The sequence below is a fragment of the Desmodus rotundus genome, chromosome 10, assembly GCF_022682495.2.
Source record: "Desmodus rotundus isolate HL8 chromosome 10, HLdesRot8A.1, whole genome shotgun sequence".
Taxonomy (NCBI): Eukaryota; Metazoa; Chordata; class Mammalia; order Chiroptera; family Phyllostomidae; genus Desmodus; species Desmodus rotundus.
In genome coordinates, this window is record NC_071396.1 from 13659946 (window position 1) to 13679120 (window position 19175).

At 43.5% G+C, this 19175-nt stretch overlaps 1 protein-coding gene across 4 annotated transcripts in view; it reads right to left on the reverse strand.

The window, feature by feature from the left end:
• Positions 1-386: 386 nt before the first annotated feature.
• The window catches only part of DESI2 (desumoylating isopeptidase 2), a 30212-nt gene continuing 11423 nt past the window's right edge, over positions 387-19175 (reverse strand). The window contains exons 2-6 of one of the 4 annotated variants that reach the window (XM_053912700.2): positions 14905-15132; positions 9149-9221; positions 6183-6276; positions 4412-4553; positions 387-2092 (exon numbers count right to left, since the gene is read on the reverse strand). In XM_053912700.2, the coding sequence (XP_053768675.1) occupies positions 1874-2092; positions 4412-4553; positions 6183-6276; positions 9149-9221; positions 14905-14958 (582 nt within the window). In that variant the 5' untranslated portion in view covers positions 14959-15132 and the 3' untranslated portion in view covers positions 387-1873. The remainder of the gene's footprint in view (positions 2093-4411; positions 4554-6182; positions 6277-9148; positions 9222-14904; positions 15133-19175) is intronic. The other 3 variants (XM_053912701.2, XM_024575958.4, XM_053912702.2) reach the window with 3 other exon arrangements.

The window sequence follows — 19175 nt, forward strand, 5'->3', positions numbered from 1 at the left end:
TATTTTTAAAAAAAATCCTAAGCAAACCGCATCAAATGCTTTTCACTAACCTGGGTTGGGTGAAGGGACTCTTCTTTGAGTGAACAGATCAACTGCTAGACTCTTCAGGTTTTATTCTAACCTCACGTTAGACCTGAACCGAGTCAACTTCCCATGAAGGTCACACATTCTTTCTTCTCCCTCTCACGTCTCTCAACGCCAGCGCGCCGCCCCCCAAGGGCTGAGGATCACGTGCCAGGCTTTCCTCTCCGGAAACAGGACAGTCAAAGCACAATTAGGTCCAGTGGCTTCGTTTTCCTCAGGTCAACACTTGTAACTCAAGGTTTATATTCCCAATGAACAAGGTGTGCTTAAGTTGATAAAATGAGTCAAAAATCAGCTTATGGAAAAGTTAAAAATGTAGTTTACTAAAAGTTATGTATCTTTACAAAGAGAAACAGCGCTAACAATCCAACCTAGAGGTTTAAATAAAAGTAGACGACTTAAAACTAACAATACATATCAAAGCTGAAGTCACTGCCTCGGATAATTTACACACTGCATCCAGTATTTTACGCAGGACATTCATTCTTAAGGCAGAAAAAGTGAATTGGACATGTAATGACTTGACTCTTACATCCAATGGTCCAACTGGGAATAGACTCGAGCAGACAGATTCCTTGCTAATGGGGACGTATCTGTGGTGACAATTCCAACCTTAGAGTTATGTTATGTAAGAGACATACATCTGAGAGAACAGAAAAAGATGAATTTTAGGAGAGGAAACGTGATTTTTACACAAGAGATCAATGAGACTAGCCTTTCTATTACGAGGTGAAACTACTCCCATAACAGACTAACAAACTCCACGTGCTATTTCTGATATGGTACATAAAATGTTTAAAGTATCAAACAATTGCCTTTTTGGAGTGTGTTACTTTAGACTAGTTTTCAAGGTCTCGTATAAAAAGTAGCCCGAACAGTGAAGAGCAGCTGAATGTCAACCCATCCTGCTACTCAGAAGGCTACCACTTAGGACGTTCCTACCCCATCAACCAGCTCCTGTGCAGGGAGCATCAGTGTGTATTCAAGCAGAAATGAAGTCCCCCAACACGTGTGCAAAACCACTGGTCAGTTACTAGCAAGAGTATCTAACGAAAAACATCCTCACGACAGAATCAGAGGCATCAAAGCCAGATGGACACAGGAACGTACGCCCACCTGCCTAGGGGGACGGGTGTTTGGAATGACGGGCGCCGTCGAGGGGTGTGCTGCTCCTGGAGGGAGGGAGTGGGGTGCCGAGAGGAACCAGGCCCCGAGTGGGGCCACCGCCCAGCACCACAGGGTCCCAGGCCCTCCGGCTGTGAGTGTGCTCCTTCGCCTCTCTGCATCCTGGTGCCAAAACCTTAACAGAAACAAACACAAACTAAAAGACAATTCTTAAGCAGGTGAAGATGACGACAACCACCTAAGTACTTTTTTGTGTGCCTATTGTTTATGCCGTAACTCTGGCAACCATCAGAAGTGTTCAAAGATCACCCGCCTAACGTCTGAAGACATGAAGATCCTCTTCGTTCACGGCGGCAGGAGTCCATGCGAGATTTGTAAACAGCGATACAAAATACTGTAAACGGAACTTAGCAGGGCTTGTATAAAACAGAAGTAAATCCAAATGTACAAGTGGGCTAAAAAAAAACAGAGGGCAGCTTCATACAAAGTTCTCCCTCCTGCGCCGAGTGATTTGATTACAAATATAATCCTGAGCTGAAAAACTGGTATTTGTGGGGAAAGCCATCTTCGCTTACAAAATATCCAAAGGACGCTTACTCTTTTATTTTCTGCTAGTGATACTCAACTGCCAGAAACAGTTCTGAATATGCGACTTTGCAGACAGTCAGAGTTTGGTGTGGCGCCCGGGCCTGGGGCCTGCTGCAGCGCTGGCCACGGCGTCCTCTGCCTCCTCCAGCTCTTCCTGGAGCTCCTGGCTCACGCTGGACTGCAGCGCCGCGGGAGTGAGCCACTCCTTTGGGAGGCAGCTCTGCAGGAAGGGGATACAGGAGCTGAAGTAGGCAAGACGATTGATCCAGCGAGGAATCTCTTTCCCACAGAGAATCTGGAGGAGGAAAAGTGTTCTATTAGGGAAGAGGTTAAGGTGATCCGTCCACTGCCAAGGAGGAGTGGAGGGTGGGAAGGAGAGGGGAGGGGAGGGGGAAGGATGTGCGGAAAAGCCACTGCACACTAGCCTTTGGCGATGTGACTTCAGGCCTCTGGTAATGAGCAGTTCCCTAACTTGGCAGCCTGGGGTCCCTACCATCAGCTCCATCCCTTCCTTTTTGAAGAACCTTATCAGGTCGCTTGCTTTTCACATCTGGAAAACTGAGCTAATTCCACTTGGATCCTTCCTGTCTTTGATCCTTGCAGCTGCTTTGAGACACGCGTGCAAGTACTTTGAGCACCAGGGCGGAAAAGACTTGTAAATACAGGTGGTGTCGGAGTAACGGGCACTCCAGGCCATAGGAGCAGTCAGTCTGGGGTACTTTCCTGTCTGAATTCTCCTTTCTCACACTCTTTCCACCTCCCTCCAGTCTCCATCGCCCCATTTTTCCTGGTGCTCATTCTACCCTGTCGCTTCTGTCCTTGGCCCAGGTATCCCAAGGAACTCGCACTGGCCCGGAAAGAAGCATCTGCCCAGATGAGACCTGGCTGGCTCTGGGACCCTGGTGAAGCCTCTACTAGGGACCACAGACGCAGAAATGAGGGTCAGTAGGGATCCCCCCTAGGTGGACCCCTTCTCCTACTTCAGACAGTAAGAACTGGGCCCTTCACAGGACTCACTTCACCTGTTACTCTCTTTCCTCCTGTAGCCCACTCTGGGCTTCACTGAGTCCGTGTGCCACTGTCCCTCTGGCAATTGTGCCTCTAACCACGTCAAAGATTATGACCACGGGATGGATAAGCACCATCTCTTCTTAGCTGATGACTCAGGAAAGAGGTTTCAAAGTATCTTATGTCCCTGAAGTAGCTAACATGTAAATAAGCTGACAGCTGTGATGAAGCAATGTTAACTTTTCTCCTGAAAGGTTTAGCCTTATGCCCTAGTGGCTACTGACCTTACGTGATACCATTCCTATCGGTCTACTCAAAACACACAGACAGACAAGTATTACATTTTCACCCAAGACACATTACGGGATAACTGCACTGTTGAAGGTCAACCCCAGAAGTGTGACCACGAACGTCGGGTTTACGGGATAGACACTGCTGACTGCTGAGCAGGCATTTCCTCCACTCCACTTCCTGAGTCCTGATTTCCTTCGGCAATCTCCCTTCCTCCATGTATCCCTGTGCTTCGCGTCATCTCAACCCCCGGGGCAGGGCCTTGATTAGCCTACAACAGAGTGCGGTGATCGATGGCCACCTGGGTTTGCACTCCGTACAAATGTGAGCCCTGAAGCACCCTCCTTCTCCCTCGAACGTCCCCCAGGCCACCTCTCCGGTTGCAGGGTACCCCCAGACTGGCAGTGCTTCTCCACCTTTCCCGTCGGGGAAGCGCCCAGGGACCAGTGTGTCTGCAGTGGGGCGCAGGCGACGCACACACACCTCACCGAGTCCTACCTGGTGCCGATGGGCCTCAAACATGCTTTGGGAAGCAAGGCAAAGGTCTGCCCGAGTCCTGTCTGAGAGCTGTGCCGGGGAAGCTGCCAGGAGGTGCCAAGGGCCAGGGGGCTCAGCTCCCTGCGGGCAGGTCACTGAGACAGCAGTGCACGCCCGCCTTTCCCCCTATAGCTCCTGCAGCACCTGCTGCTGCCGCTGCCCCAGCTGCGCGGGCTCCGGAAGCCAGGAAGCTGTCTCAGCGCTATTTACTTCTCTAGACCTTACTTGACAATCTTTTGCTCTCTTCCTTCCATTTTCTTTTCCAAGGTCCTGTAATTCTGATCTAGTTTTGGTCTTCTGCTTGGGACTCAAGAATTGGGAAGGCAAGTAAGTGCCTGTGTGATAAGCTGGCAGAATTGAATTTCAAGACAGGAGAAATGAATTACTTATTCATGAGCAAGGGCCTGGAAAAAAATTTCAAGTTGGCAACTAAAATTTGGGGTATGAGAAATATGAGTGGCTAGAAAGCAGAAGTCTCTCAGGCATCTCTGAAGTGAACGTTTCGGGTTGTGATAAAATGAATGAGAATGAGAAGAGACAGGCATTTGTGTTCACTCTCTACCCCCAGCAGAGGCGTGGACATCATCAGTTTAAAGCTGCGCCGACTCTGATGCCACCGACTCTAGAAAGGCCGTTCATGCAAGACAGAGAAATGAACACCGTATCTTGTACACCACAAAGCCCCAGAAAAAAAGGAATCGACTAACAGTGGTGCGACAGTGAGCATACTAGTAAATATTATTTACTTGAAGAACTTCTAGGATAAAAATTAACTTACCTCTGATAAAGCTGAAGAAAAGTGATTGCAGTTTTTGTGCATTAAATGATAGGCATTGCCTTTGTATTCTTTTCCCAGTTCTTCTACAATTTTCTCTATATCATCTTCTAGGAAGTCGGTGCTCCCTAAAACAACAGCTTCTCTTAAAGAAAAGAAAGAAGAAAACACAGCTGTGTGAGGTTTAGATATTTATAAAACGCATGTTTAAGCTTCGCTTATTTCCAGGAATATCATGACTCAAGAGGTAACAAAGCAGGGTTACTGTAACAAAACTAAAGGGAAATGAGATACTTTAAAAATGCTAATTATTTTAGTTTCTATTTTTCTGCAGTAAACTTTTAAGCACACCACTTCTCAATAATTCAAATGTGAAAGTCATTTTCTTTATAGAACAATTTATCCTTACATTAAAGATGCAACATCACAGCTGTTCTTACAACTACTGTGTAAGTAGCGACACTATTAGAAGACCAGGTCCGTGGGGCCACTATTCTCGTTTCATTACACTTGCCATCGATAGCTGGCCAGATTCTCTTGGGGGGAAAAATAAAACCCACCCCCAAGGCAACTCCCTCACCCAACTACTACCCTGGAAACGTAATAGACATTATTCACAACTATGGAGAATTTTAGTCGGATCCAGTAAGGCAACTGAGAAAGCTGCAAATCCTCAGAAAACTCTTCTATCTAGTTGTGGTGACTCCGGGAGACCTGAGGGGCGGACTCAGGACGGCCCGGAGCAGCGTTCCTGTGGGCAAACCCGCCAAATCGCCGACAGGCTGAGGCAGCCATTTCCCACCCTGTCCATCTCCGGGCACACAGAAACTCATCGGTAAAACTGCGGCACACCCAAAATGCGCTTTTGTAGAGCTGGTAGCTATTGTTGGGTTGGCTGTTGTCGTTTTTTCCTTTGACAGTCTACGGGGAAGAGGTCAGTGCCCCGACTCAATAGTCAAGCGCGTGTTAACAACCGGCAACAAAAATCGCGGGGCTAAGGGAACCACGGACACAGGAGTGATGAACACGAGTGGCCCTCTACTGAGTTTCGATGCTATAACCTCCTTTCACTATTTTTCACTATTTTTGGTAAGTTAACTATTATAAGCCCCAAAGTTTCTTTGAAGCTCCTTGAAACTAAGGTTCTAAACATTACTTTAAATACAAACCTTAATTAAGGAATGGAAATTCGTTTATCAGCATTCAGATTTTCAGTGCCGTTTACTACTCACAAGGCTCCAGAACACACTCAAATCCACACGCTTTAGGTTCATCGATACATGTAATACAGGTGCCTTTACAAAAGATTCTCAGCTAATCAACTGTTTAATTAACTGGAATTTATCAACAGTGTCCCTTTCACTGGGAAAATGAAGAGATTTTTAATAATGCTGTTAGGTACGTTGCAATAAAACTTTCCTCCACCTCCCCCAAACAGGAGTGAGGGGTAGCAATGATCAGAGACAGGAAGGTTTTCTAAAGCAGAACCTGAGTTATACGAGGTAAAACGTTTGTAAAGCACATAGAATACCTTTTACATGGGTCTTGCATAAAAGCAAGGGCCTAGGTTATTTCAGGCACTTTATCGGGCCCACTCCCATCTTCACACAACAGTTGAGACAGACGTGACTGTAAAATGAAACGTCAGCAACTAGAGCAACGTTAAAAAGACAGTTTAACTTCCTAGATTTTAACTTACAGGACGAGTTCTATACGCCTGAAAACAAGCCGTGGCACCTAAAACAGTGTAATAAAAATTATCCTCCCTACTTACTTAAATTTAAATGTTTCTCCTAGTTCAGAAGCATTTCCTGGGGAAATTTCAAATATTCCAGAAAAGGGGTAAGGATGGCCACCATAAGCAAATTCTGAAAAGAGAAAACTCATGATTTTTAGTATTACACAAAATTTAACCAGACTGCTGAGTTAGCTTTAATAAATGATGAGGATAACGACGATACCACCTGAAAGTTTTCCCGCTTGTTCGTGCTGTCACAGACATCTCATTTAGCCATTACTTGCCCAGAAGAGGTGGTGCCAAAGGCCCGGAGCCTCTAACAGTGGGAGACACTCCGAGGGTCGAGGGATGGGACGCTGACTTTGTTTTTACTGGTGACTGGAGAGTGACTAACACTCGAACGTAAATACCGTCTCTCTGCCCACCTGCCCTGCCAATCTAAGTCAGTGGTCAGTTCAGCACCTGGCCATTTTCTAAATTCAAGTGATCAAATTTCAAACTCGTACTTTACTGGAAAATATGTCTAATAACAATGAATTTCCATAGTTCCTGGGCTGAACTGGTTTTTCTTTGAAACATTAGCAAACCTGAAAAACTGAATTCCATCCCCCATTCAAGAAAAAATAAACTGCCCTGGCCAGGTAGTGATGTGGCTGGAGCGTTGCCCTGATACTCCAAGGTCGAGGGTTCGAAACCCCGGCAGGGAACATACAAGAATCAACCAATGAATGTGTGAGTGGCAAATCGATGTCTCTCTCTCTCCCCCTCTAAGTTCAATAAACAAAAGTTAAAAAGAAAAAATAAACTGCCAAATTAATATGTACACCTGCTCCTACATGCTCTCCCCCGTGAACCTTCAGCTGGGACGGAGCCCCCTGTACTACAGGGAAGGTCCACCCAGGCTCAGCAGGTACCAACTCTCCCCCGAAACTAAGACTTCTGTCTACAGGTCTGATATGGGATACTTGGATATTCCAGTGGCAAATCTTAATGGGCTTATTTAAATAATTCCAAACAAATGTTTAAATTAATCTCATCACTTAAAATTTACTGAATATTAAAAGGTCTTAGGACAAAGCATATCTGTTCTTAGGGAAAGAACAGATATATACTAAATTTACTTTTAATTCACACCTTCCAGAAAAAGCAGTGATGTAGGTAATAAAAAGGTGTCTAACATCCGATTTTGAAATATGCATTAAACATTTTTAGTGATAGAATCTTACAAAACACTGTAGATAATCAGGATGGCTATGGAAAGGCTGTATTGGGACTTTTAACTGTCAGTTACAGTAAGGAAAGCCATAAAGCTGTTTATTCTCCCATTCAAGCGGCATCATTCACTTTCAGACATACCCGGGACGGGACACAAATGGGCGTACAGTGGTGAGCACATTAAACCCGGGGTGTGTTCTTGTGTTATTATTTACTCATTCTCGTACTAGTTTCCATGCGAACAGCTGTAACCTGCTCCTGCCCCTCCCTGTGTTTTGCCCTAGCTTTGCCAAGCTTATATGGACACATTTTGAACTATGCTTCTAGTTTATTCCTAAATCATTTTATGAAAGGCAGCAACGATCAGGCAGATAAAAGAGCAAGGGACCAGTATATAGGAACCCTTGGGTTCAACTCCTAGTTGTATTAATTATTAGCAGTGTGACTTCTAGCAGGTTTGAGCTTTGGCTTCTTCATCAGGGAAGTGGAGAAAATGCCACACGCTCTCATCTACCTCCCAGGAGCATGGTCACGTGGTTCAAAACTCGGTGGCACTTTAAAATAGTAGTAACACACCACACAGATTCGGATGAAAAGGAATGCACACAACTTTGGCAGAGGCTGAGTCTAATAAGTGAGCAAACCCCACCCTGTAATCCCACCGGCGGCAATGCTCCAACCATGGAAACTTTCAGCAGGAGCCCCGCTGCTTCGTTGGAAGTATTTGGTAGGTGCAGCCTTTCAAGTAAAACGGAGTCTAAACAGCAGATCTTTAGAGCCCACACGTAACATGCAACACCACCACACCTAGAAGCACCCAACACTGTGCAGTATAAAAAGGGGATGTGAAAAACACCACGTGATACATTTACGTAAACGAGCCTCTTCTTTGTCATCGCTAAAGCTGCTGTGTCGTCTTCAGGGGTAACTGAGTAAATGGCAGTAACATATTCCATGAGGTCACAAATCCTGCCTCCACGAAGCAATTGAAGGCATCTCTGCTACAGGGTGCGTTTATGATTCAAAATAACGTGTTGTTATAACCCCGATGAAATTGGCAGTGTGACCTGTTTGGCACACACCATTACTGCTTACAACTCGATCAGGACTGAGTTGTCTTCACCAAGAGTGGGACTCAGAACCAAGAGCTGCTGAAAGCAGGGTGCTGGGTGTGAGCGGCTCCATCACGTTCATTGTAACAAAGGGCAACAGAGCATACGAAGAGCTGAGTTAGTGAATGACAGAGGCCATCGTTCTCCAGCCAAAGGCTAGATGTAATCAAGGGCAGGATGGGCTCTGATGTTTTTAAGTGTTTGAACTATACACTCCCAGGTCTACAAAAGCAAATGACTGAAATTCCCTCAGGAAATTGGTATTTCAAGTTTGACACTCTCTAGCACCAACCCTTCTCCAGCCACAATGACTGTTTTTAATCATATTATTTTTCCAAGTGCAAGGTTTCTTAGGAACTCCAGTACATATTAGAGCAAAACTCTAAGAGTATAACAATCTCCGAAGCAAAATGTTTTTTTAAAGACACAGAATCAGAATAAAAGATAACTAAGTAAACGTACATCCATATACTTTGGTACTTTCTCCCCAAATACATTCAACTTCAGGCATTTTTCCAAAATATGGTATAAATAAATGTGGGAAAGTGATGATCTGCTTTTCTGCAGGAAGTTACGGAAGCAGTTAAATGAACAGGAAGAGCGGTAGTTAGGACTTGCAGCCCCTTCAGAGGAGAACCCCTTGGGAAAGCGTACTTAGGCTGCGTGCGCACGTACCTCTGCCATACACTTCGATTCCGGAATGAAAAACGCCGATTCCAATGGGAGAGGTGTACTCGTTCATCCAATACTAAGGGGAAAAGGAAAGATCAGAACATCTGTTCGTTTACAGCTCAACTCCACATGACGAGAAGCTGCTGCTCCCCACTCTGAGCCCACTTTTTGGCATTTTTCCTCACACCTCTGAAGCTCCACGACAGGGACCCACTTCATCCCGTCTCTGTGCCTCTGCATGGGCCCCACCCCAAGTGGGATTTCTCCCCGGGTCAAAATGGAGGTCCCCCTGTGTGTCCAAGCACATTATCTAAGGCTCAGAGCATAAATCCTCACAGCTAAACCGGGCTGGGTTGGAAAAAAGTAGATATAAAAGTCCTGTTAAGTGACTTCAAAACTTCACCCACCACCTGCGTTCTTGGTACCATTACAGAAACAAGTCCTTGTGTGCAATCTGGTATGTGATAAAGATGGCGTTTTCAACTAATGATAAGGGACAAATTATTAAAAACCTGTTGACAAAATTGATTATGCATAAAAATACATATATCTAAAAATTCTAGAGTGTCTACATAGAATCAAAGAGAAGAAATAAAATAGATTAAAAAATGCTTAAGATGGGAAGAGCCAATCTGAGTGAAGCAAAACCTAGAATTTTAGCTGAAAACAACAGATACTCAACATAAACATTTACAACTTTTTACTGTGTAAAACCACAGAAACAAGATAAAAACATAAACACGGGGATAAAACTTGTAACATGCACTGCAAAGGTTAGTGTAAGAATCCAGGTCTCCCCTCCATCTCATTCTATTTGGCCCCTGCATTTCCACAGCCTGAACTTGGGGCAGGAGCGGGTAAAAGAAAGCAAGTATGGTTTCTACTGGTGAACTTGGGCGAGAGTGTACAGATCGTACTCTTCTTCCAGCTGCTTCTTGTGGGTTTGAGCATTTTTAAAATAAAAAGGAGGACCAAAGAGAACGATCTAGTCCTTGCCTCCTCTCAACAGAAGAGACGCTGCTCTGGCTTCTTGCTCTCCTGCCACCTTCTACTGGTGTTCAGCAGGGAGAAAATGCAAGGTGACCCTCTAGTCTGCAAACATCCTGCCGGTCGTTTCCCAGCGAGTGGTATTCTTGGCAGCCACCTTCCAGGACTTCAATTGCCTTTTCCATTTGAGAAATCCCATCATTTACAGTGTTCGCCACCAGTAATTTGGGCTGTGCACCGCTGATTTCCTTCCCGATAGCTCTGCAGGCTTTAACATTTGTTTTGTTCTGGATGCTGACAGCTCTGTTAGTGACCTTTCTCTTTTTACACGTGGACTTCTCTTTCAAAATACAGAATATCGACCAAAAAGATGTAGATATAGATGTATGTATATCTATGATTTGTCTACAACATCTACGATAAAACACTGGCTACGACATTTTAAACTCTTAGTAGATTCAACATTTACTTCCATTTAATGTCTCACATCACTTAATTTTAACAATTTCTCTTTTAGTTGAGCAGTAAGTAGCCTCCCCAAAGTGCTTTTATAATAAATGTCTATAATGGGAACTTAAATGTTTTATTAAGAGATAGAGAGGTTTTCATGAAAAAGAAAAATTATACACGAGCAGTGTCTTTGGCCAAAGGGTAAAAAGAGGGTTAGGATGGGAATGCACTTGGCCAGAGTGGGGATCCTCAGCGCAGAAATCTTTCGCTCCCTACACTTTCACAAAGGAAAACTGTCTCTCTCAAGCTTAGAACGCCTGCGTGTCGCCTGGGTGCATACGGTACTATTTTAGTTGGAAATTCCCCTGCAGTCAAGACTTCACATTCTAAAAAATAAAAGGGCGTTTTCTGACCCGTTTTATAATTGGGCAGTCTGTAAAAAGAGAGAAACTTAAAAACAAGGGAAAAGAGCACCACCCCAAATTTGGCCAGCACTTTGGAGAGGTCAGAATGATGAGATCTGACCTACATAAGGTTTCTAAGGAACTGCTGAGGCACAACAATGAAAAACGAGTACCTGGTGCTTTGCAAGTGGTGGTGGTAGCTCCACGCTCAGATGGAAAGTTGGACAATTAGGTCAGGGGTTTCTGCTCAAGGTCAAGGAAGCCCACAAGTTGAGAGGAAAAGGCTTTCTTAACCCAGAGGTATTTCTCTGGACAGTGTTGAACAGCAAAACGCTATTCATTCCTAACATCATTTTTTTCCCCAAGGCACTGTCTCAATATTAATTAATGTTGATGTGGCTTACTTGCTGTTAGCAATAACAGTAAGGGACTCAATAATTTTTTGCTTTTCTGTTTCTTTGTATTCTTATCCCTAAAAAGGCCCCCAAATTTAAGGGTTCATTCCCTTGAGAGATTAAAGTTAACTATTTACTACTTAGAAATTTATGAATAAATATTTCTACTTATCTTAAGAAATAAAAAGAATTATAAGTAGCCCTGTGAACAGCTGTACACCAACGAATCAGACAACTGAGATGAAATGGACAAATTCATCCAAGGACACAAACTACCAAAACTGACTCAAGAAGAACTTTAAAAATCTGAACAGATTTATAATGAGAATGAGAGAAGAGAGAATGAATTAGTAATTTAAAAACCACCCACACAGAAAAAAGGCTATGATCAGATGATTTTGGTGAATTCTACCAAATATTTAAACAAGAATCGATAACAATTCTTCACAAACTGTTCCAGAAGACAGAAGAAAAGGGAACACTTCCCAACTCAATCTGAGGCCAGAGTTAACGTGAAATCCAGCACTCTTTCAATGTAAGAACACTCAGCCATCTAGGAATATAAGGAAAATTGCCAACCTGATGAGGGGCATCTATGAAAAACAGCTAATAGCACATTAATGGTGAAAAATTTAATGCTTTTGCTTGAAGGTCAGGAAAAAAGCAAGGATGTCCGTTCTTGCCACTTCTACGAAACACTGTACTGGGGGTTCTAGCCAGCGCAATTAGAGGGAAAAAAAAATCAATGAATAAAATAAAAGATAACTAGACTGGAAAAGAAGAAGTAAAATTATCTCTCTTTGCAGATGACACAAACTTGTATATAGAAAATCATAAGGAATTTACTAAAAAATCCTATTAAAACTAGTAAACAAATTCAGCCAGGTTACTGAGTACAAGATTAATATACAAACATCAACTATATTATTGTTATGATTTTGAGAGAGAGGGAGGGAGGAAGAGGGAAACATCAATGTGTGGTTGTCTCTCACACGCCCCCTACTGGGGACCTGGTCCACAACCGAAGCATGTGCCCTGACTAGGAATCGAACTGGCGACCCTTTGGTTCTCAGGCTGGCACTCAATCCACTCAGTCACACCAGCCAGGGCATGTATTTCTATATATTAGCAACGAACAACATAAAAATAAAATTAAGAAAATTTCATTTACAGTTTCATCAAAAAATATTTAGGGAATAAATTTAACACAACCACCACATCACTTTGTATCTGAAAACTATAAAACGTTACTGAAAGAAATTAAAGACCTAAATTAAAGGAAACACCTTCCCTGCTCACAGATCAGCATACTTAACATCGTTAGGATGACAACACTCCTCAGAGTGACCTGCAGAGTCACCACAGTCGTCATCAAAATCCCTGCTGCCTTCTCTGCAGAAACTGACAGGTTAATGCTAGAAATTCAAAAGACCTGTAACTGCCACACAATCTTGAAAAAAACTGGAAGAGTCACACTTCCTGATTTTAAAACTTAGTACAGAGCTACGGTAATCGTGCGACCCGCATACAGACAGACACACAGACGAACAGAACAGAACAGAACAATAGAATTCACTTCGGAAACAAACCCTTATACACTTACGGTCAACGGGTCTTTGACAAGGGTGGCAACGCAGTTCGGTGCAGGAGAGAAACAGTGTTTTTAAGAAATGGATCTGGGACAACTGGACGCCCGTGCAAGTGAACGAAATGGGACTCCTGCTTCACACCACATATAAATTAACTCGAAACAGGTCCAGGCCTACGTGTAAGATCTAAAACTTCAGAACTCTTAGAAGAAAACAAAAGGGTATCTTCATGATCTTATATTAGGCAATGGCTTCTTGGTTGTGATGGCAAAAGCACAAGGAACAAAAGAAAAAGTTAAAAATCAAACATTTTGTGCTTCAAAGGACATCATAAAGTGTCCTTTCCTAATAATATAAAAGAAAAAGATGGTCCAATTAGTTCTTGAACTCTAATTCCCAAATTAAAAATCTTTAAATAGGTTACTTCTCAAATTACAGACTACATTCTTAATTCCAGGCAGCTGCTTTCAAAAACATGTAGAAAACAGGCTTAAATACGGCACGTCAGGAACAGGAAACTACCCCCCTCTCCCCCCGAACCACAGCTCTTAATATATGTGTTCTGATTAGCCACCTCTTCACCCAAGAACAACAGCACATCGCTGATGAAATTTTTAGAATTTACATTATAAAGTGAACTAGATGTTTTCTTTGGTGTGATTTTCTCCTCCCCAAATGGATGCCTTCCATGGAGCTGGTCAGAGATGCCCTCCCAGCATTTCTGCCTCTGTTAGGGCTTCCTCGCTCTATAATTAGCGAACACGCCTGGAAGCTCAATCTTTAAAAACTGGGCAGGCTGCCTGCAGAAGACAGGCGTTTAATTCAAGGTCAGCATGCCTTATCCAGTCCTTCTGCCTCAAAGTCCCGCCGAGGCTATGCAGACAATAAGGATGATGCCCATTTAAAGTGGGGACTTAATGAGATACCTGCAAACAAAACCAGACCAAAAAAGTCTATGAGGACTAAGCCTTTTACTGAATGACTTTGGGTGTGAAACTCCCCTACAGTGATTTGCTGTTGCTATTCATGCTGAAGTAATTGCTACCCTCTCACAGTTTAAGCTTTTAGAAATTAATAGTGTTCCTCTGTGCTCTCTATCTTGGTTTCCATCCCTTGTCGTTTACTTAAACAAATTACTTACTACTGTCAAAACCTTGCACACGGCATCTCTGGAGATCAAAATCTCTGTACAAAGCTCAAGAGAGCGTCTCAAACTTGCTATGTGGAAATTCATGCTTTTGTAGAATACCCTAAAATACCGATAGTTTCTAACAGAAAACACTGCATAAATCTGCAACATGAAATTACAGCCAAGAACACGTATCCGTGAAAAACAAACAAGGCAAGCTGCTACATTACATGACTGGATGCTAGCAAGATTTCTGCTAACTTTTGTTGGGTATGTCTTCATTGATTTTGTTGTCTAAATAGTAGCAGATGCCAAAAGTTTAAAATTACATAACTGGAAAATATGGACAACCCAGGACAAGTTTAACCGAAAGCTTGGCTTTTGATTTGACCCGGGAACTGAGCACTTGCACCCCTAGAGCTTGGCCCAAACGCAAGGGCACAGCTAGTACTCAGGAGACGAGTTTAAGGACGACCGTGGCGCCAAGAGAACTGCAGAGGCTGCGATGCAGAGTTCTATGCAGCGGCCCCAGGCCCGCCTCCGACGCTTTCTCACACCTCCGCCAGGCTGCATGCCGGGTGGCCCAGAGCGCTAGGGCAGACCATTAAACGAGGCTCTGCGTTCAAGGTCACCCAGTGCTGACAACTAGCTAACTCCTCAGGGATTCTATGAGGGATCAGATGTTTTCATCTGAGTTAGTTTGCAGTTCATAAAGCCTTCCTAACACACCCAAGGAAAACAGTACGCCAGCCAGTTGCTACCACAAAAGAGCATCCCTCAGACCATGAAACAACAGCAGGCTCACCACAACATCCGCACGTCCACCGGCTACCCAAACGGTCTGTGTGGAGGGTTTCATTTGGTCAGCTCAGCGTCAGGCTGTCTTTCCCTTAGGGTCAGTCGGGAAAGCCCCCATTCCTCTCTGCAGTGCAGGCCCGAAGGACACTGCTTCCGTTCCGTCTGAATTTGCTGCAGAGATTATTGCTCGGGCCAAAAACGGTTGATCCAAACATTACACATTGACGCGTCTGAACTGCAATGGAAAAGACACTGAACTGTGTGTCAGGAATTGAAGATTCTTTGCTTTATTTTTTTCATAAACATTTGATACCTTTTTAAGGCACCCAATCTGTCTCAAAAGTCTGATTCCAATTCAGATGGTGGAGCCAGAACATCCTGGTTCAAATTCTGGCTTCACTATTTATTAGTTGTGTGACCCGGGGAAACCCACTTGTCCTCTCCGTGTTTATCAAACGGAGATAAATACTACGTACTGCAGAGAGCCACAGTGCAGGCTGAATGAATGCATGAAAGATGAATGATGAATGCAGTACCTGAGGAGTGCTGACCCCCACACAGCAAACATTAATTGTTAGCAGTAGCAAACATATATCCTTACCGACAATATGACCCTTCCCTAATATTTTGCTCTAGCAGATCAGTTCTGCCTACCTGTTAATTCTCTGAATTTTCAAGAATCTTCAGGAGTGGATGTTGAATAACCTGGAGCAGTGACTCACTAAACTGAAGCAAGCCCTGGCTGGTGTGGCTCAGTGGATTGGGTACTGGCTTGCCAATTGAAAGGTAGCTGGTTCGATTCCCAGTCAGGGCACATGCCTGGGTTGTGGGCCAGGTCCCCAGTTGGGGCCTGTGAGAGGCAACAGATCAATGTATCTCTCGCACATTGCTGTTTCTCTCTTCTCCCTCCCTTCCCTTCTAAACGTAAATAAAATCTTAAACCCTAAAACCTGAATAGCAAACGGTGGCAGAGCTGACTCTACTCTAAGACTCCCACAAGCAATTATTCATGTTCTCGAGAAGTGCAGATCCGAGCAAGAGTTCTCTGTAGGAAAGGCCGTGGTTTGCAGGAGGCTCGTACGTTCACGCGGGGCATGCGCAGAGAGCTGGAGAACCCCATCTCACTCTGGCCTCACGCTGCCTAAGACCACGGAGATGCTGACTGTGCAGCAGAGGGTCAAGGAAGGACCACTAACATGCACTTCACCTCCTCTGGCACCAACCAGTGTCACTGGTTTAGAAGGCTTTTCAGAGCATTCTAAAGTGTTAATGTAATAAAAGACAAGAGAAAACAAGTCACAGAAAAAATTACCATCCTAAAATATGTGGGAAGGCAATACATACATCAGTACAATTACTGTGGAGCCCAATTTTGCTTCAATGCAAAAAAAAAAAAAAAGGCCTAAATATTTCTATTTATTACTTTAAAGCATTGTTTATAGGAGAATGGACTGTGCTACACTGTAGTCATATACTATTAAAATGTTAAACCGTTCTTCTGACAGAGAACTTCCACTAAACTTCATTTTAGTCAGTGATTTGCCTTATCGATTTAATAAAATTTTATGCATCCTGTTCGCCAGCAACAAAACGATAAATGTTCTCTCTTGAGTCTGGAACTTAAAACACTTAGTATAACTACTTGGGGTCTGGGACTGATTTCCTTAGAAGGTGGTATTAAATGATTGAGTACAAAGTGTGACTGTTTCCTCTAAAAAACTAGAACCAGTGTTCATGGGGATTAAAGCAAGTGTTTTACTTAGTTCCCTCCCATAAAAAGGTGCTTGAACAGAGAAGGCGTTTCGATGACTGAATTAAAAATCCCAAACAAACTATCACCAGTGGATATGGTGGGATAATTCCTGCAGTGCCGTCTCATATGAAACTGTCTTCGATGTTCACACTGCTGAACGACCCTGTGAGGTCCTTCCAGTACCGCTGGGCCGAGTCCCGGACATCCCTACAGCAAATGCTATTTCATAGTGCATCGTATTCAAATGCTACCTGTGGTGCCTTAGGGGTGGGCCAGTGATGAAGCCGAGTCAAAAAACACCCTCACTGAATGAACTGAGATATTCTAGTCTCTTTTTTAGAAGAAATCATGAACACCCAGGGCTGTTACTTTGCTTACACTGTAAGAATAGACTATTCCGTTATTATTATTTCTAAGAAAATGTTCAGTTGTTTCACTACTAGAGATTACCTAAAATAAACAGATCACTCTCTAGGTCTTAGAAAAAATTTATACAACAAAAACATTTTCATTATGTTATTTATAAATTAATTGTTGATTATACTTTCAATCTTTGAAAGTAATCTCTCCTGATTACAAAAGATTTGCCAGTAATTTCAGTTAATAGTGTTTCAAGTTCTGTAAATGTTCTATAAAGTTTCTTTTTCTTTCTTTTCAAGACAATGTAGCCAAACATTAACGTAAGCTCTAAAGCTAGGGTCGCTGTACTTTCTAGTCCACTGGGGCAAGTCCCCATTTACATCTGTCTCGGTGTAACTATTTGGCCCGCTCCCCTTCTCCTGCTCAAGTCCCAGTCTGGATGATAAATGTTAAGGTCAGCCTAGGGCTGGCTGGATTAAGGGCTGTAAATCTTAAAAGCTCCCAAGCACTGTCCTGAACTCATGAGAGAGGGTACAGCAAACTGTACATACATGATAACGGAAAACCAAGGATAATGTGGTGCACTGTGTCTTCTGTATAAAGCTGAAGTTTCCTCCTCTTTATTGACCAAACTACTTTCAAAAGCAAATTACTGTGCTTGCCGAGAGACTTCATTTTCAGGGTGCACAACAAGCTACACGCAGGATCGCTGTGCCTTACAGGAGAACAGATTTTTACCAGTCAAACCTACGGCAAACCAAATGCCCCTCGGTCATTTGTAGACCAAACCTGTTTTATACAGTCCCCGTCTGACTCGACTAGTGACGAGACACAGGGGAGGCGCAGTGCCGTTGTCAGTCCTTGGTCCTGTAACCCCATCTGTGCTGGGAAATCGCTCCTTGCAGCACCTGAGTTGCCCATGGCTGATGTCAAATATTTTGGTAAAACCTTGAAACTTCTTTAAGGCCTGCTTGCACCGTCCATCCCCTTGGATTGGGCCCCAAACCGCACAAGGTCTGAGACTGAGCCTTCCTTACTCAGTCCTGCATCCTCCATGATGCCAGGGTGTCGTGTTCTTCCTAGCAGACCACTCGAACACTTGATGCTTTGAAATGCTGCAAGGAGTCTGTAATGCTTTTCCTCTGTTTTGTTCTTAACTGTGACCCATGGAAAAGAACTTCGCCATTCTTTCACTCTTTCCGGCAATATTTATTACACGCCTGCTGTGTGCCAAGAACCAGCAGTATAGATGCGGTATAGATGTGAACATGGAGTTCCTGTTCTCAGGAAGCCTGCATTCTTGAGAGGCGCCTTTTAAACTCCTTAGGGGACCCGGAAGTCACTTTAGTGATTTTAAATGAACTGGCATTGTTTTAAATGAACAAAAGAATAATGAACTTGAACTAACTGGAGCGGATCACACAAAGCAAGGCCTTCCCTTTACATCTGGTTTCAGTTATGTGTGTGTGTAATGGGTGCTTCTTGGTTGGTCCAGGATAAAACAGAAATACTGTTCTGGAAGGGTCTCCTGTGTCTGTTTAAATCTCACTTTGTTTTTTTAAATTAAAATTACATTTTTTTCAATTACAGTTCACAGTCAATAGCATTTTGTATTTGTTTCAGGTGTACAGCATAGACGATAAATTTCATTTTAAATGTTTACTTATCAGCAAAGCTACAAAGCAAGGAAGACAACTGTGGTTCAGAAAAATGTACGCGCGCCTCCCATGTGTCAGGGGCTCTTGACGCTGGCGGTACCGGATGATTCATTCACAGCCCTTCTGCACAGGAACTCATTAACAATGTAAACAGTCACACTTTGCTAAGTGTTAAAACAGAAATATGTGCATATACAGTGAATTAATAACTCATTTTTTGATGCTACTCTAAAGCGTACTTTCACTTACTTTTGTTTTCCACAATGAGAACAGCCCATGTGAAATATGTAAATCACTTTAAGGACGTTCAGGCAAATAATCTGCCCCCGTCACCTGGTGCGTGGCTAAGCTATCCGCAATGAACAAGACGGCACAGCGGGGAAAGAAACGGCTTCTGGGGGACACGTGCTAGGGGACCTCCAGCTGAGTCCAACACGCCATTAAGAAGTAACTACTTGCTTATTTGTTAGTCTTTTAAAAGTCGCACAGTACATTTCTGAATGAAGT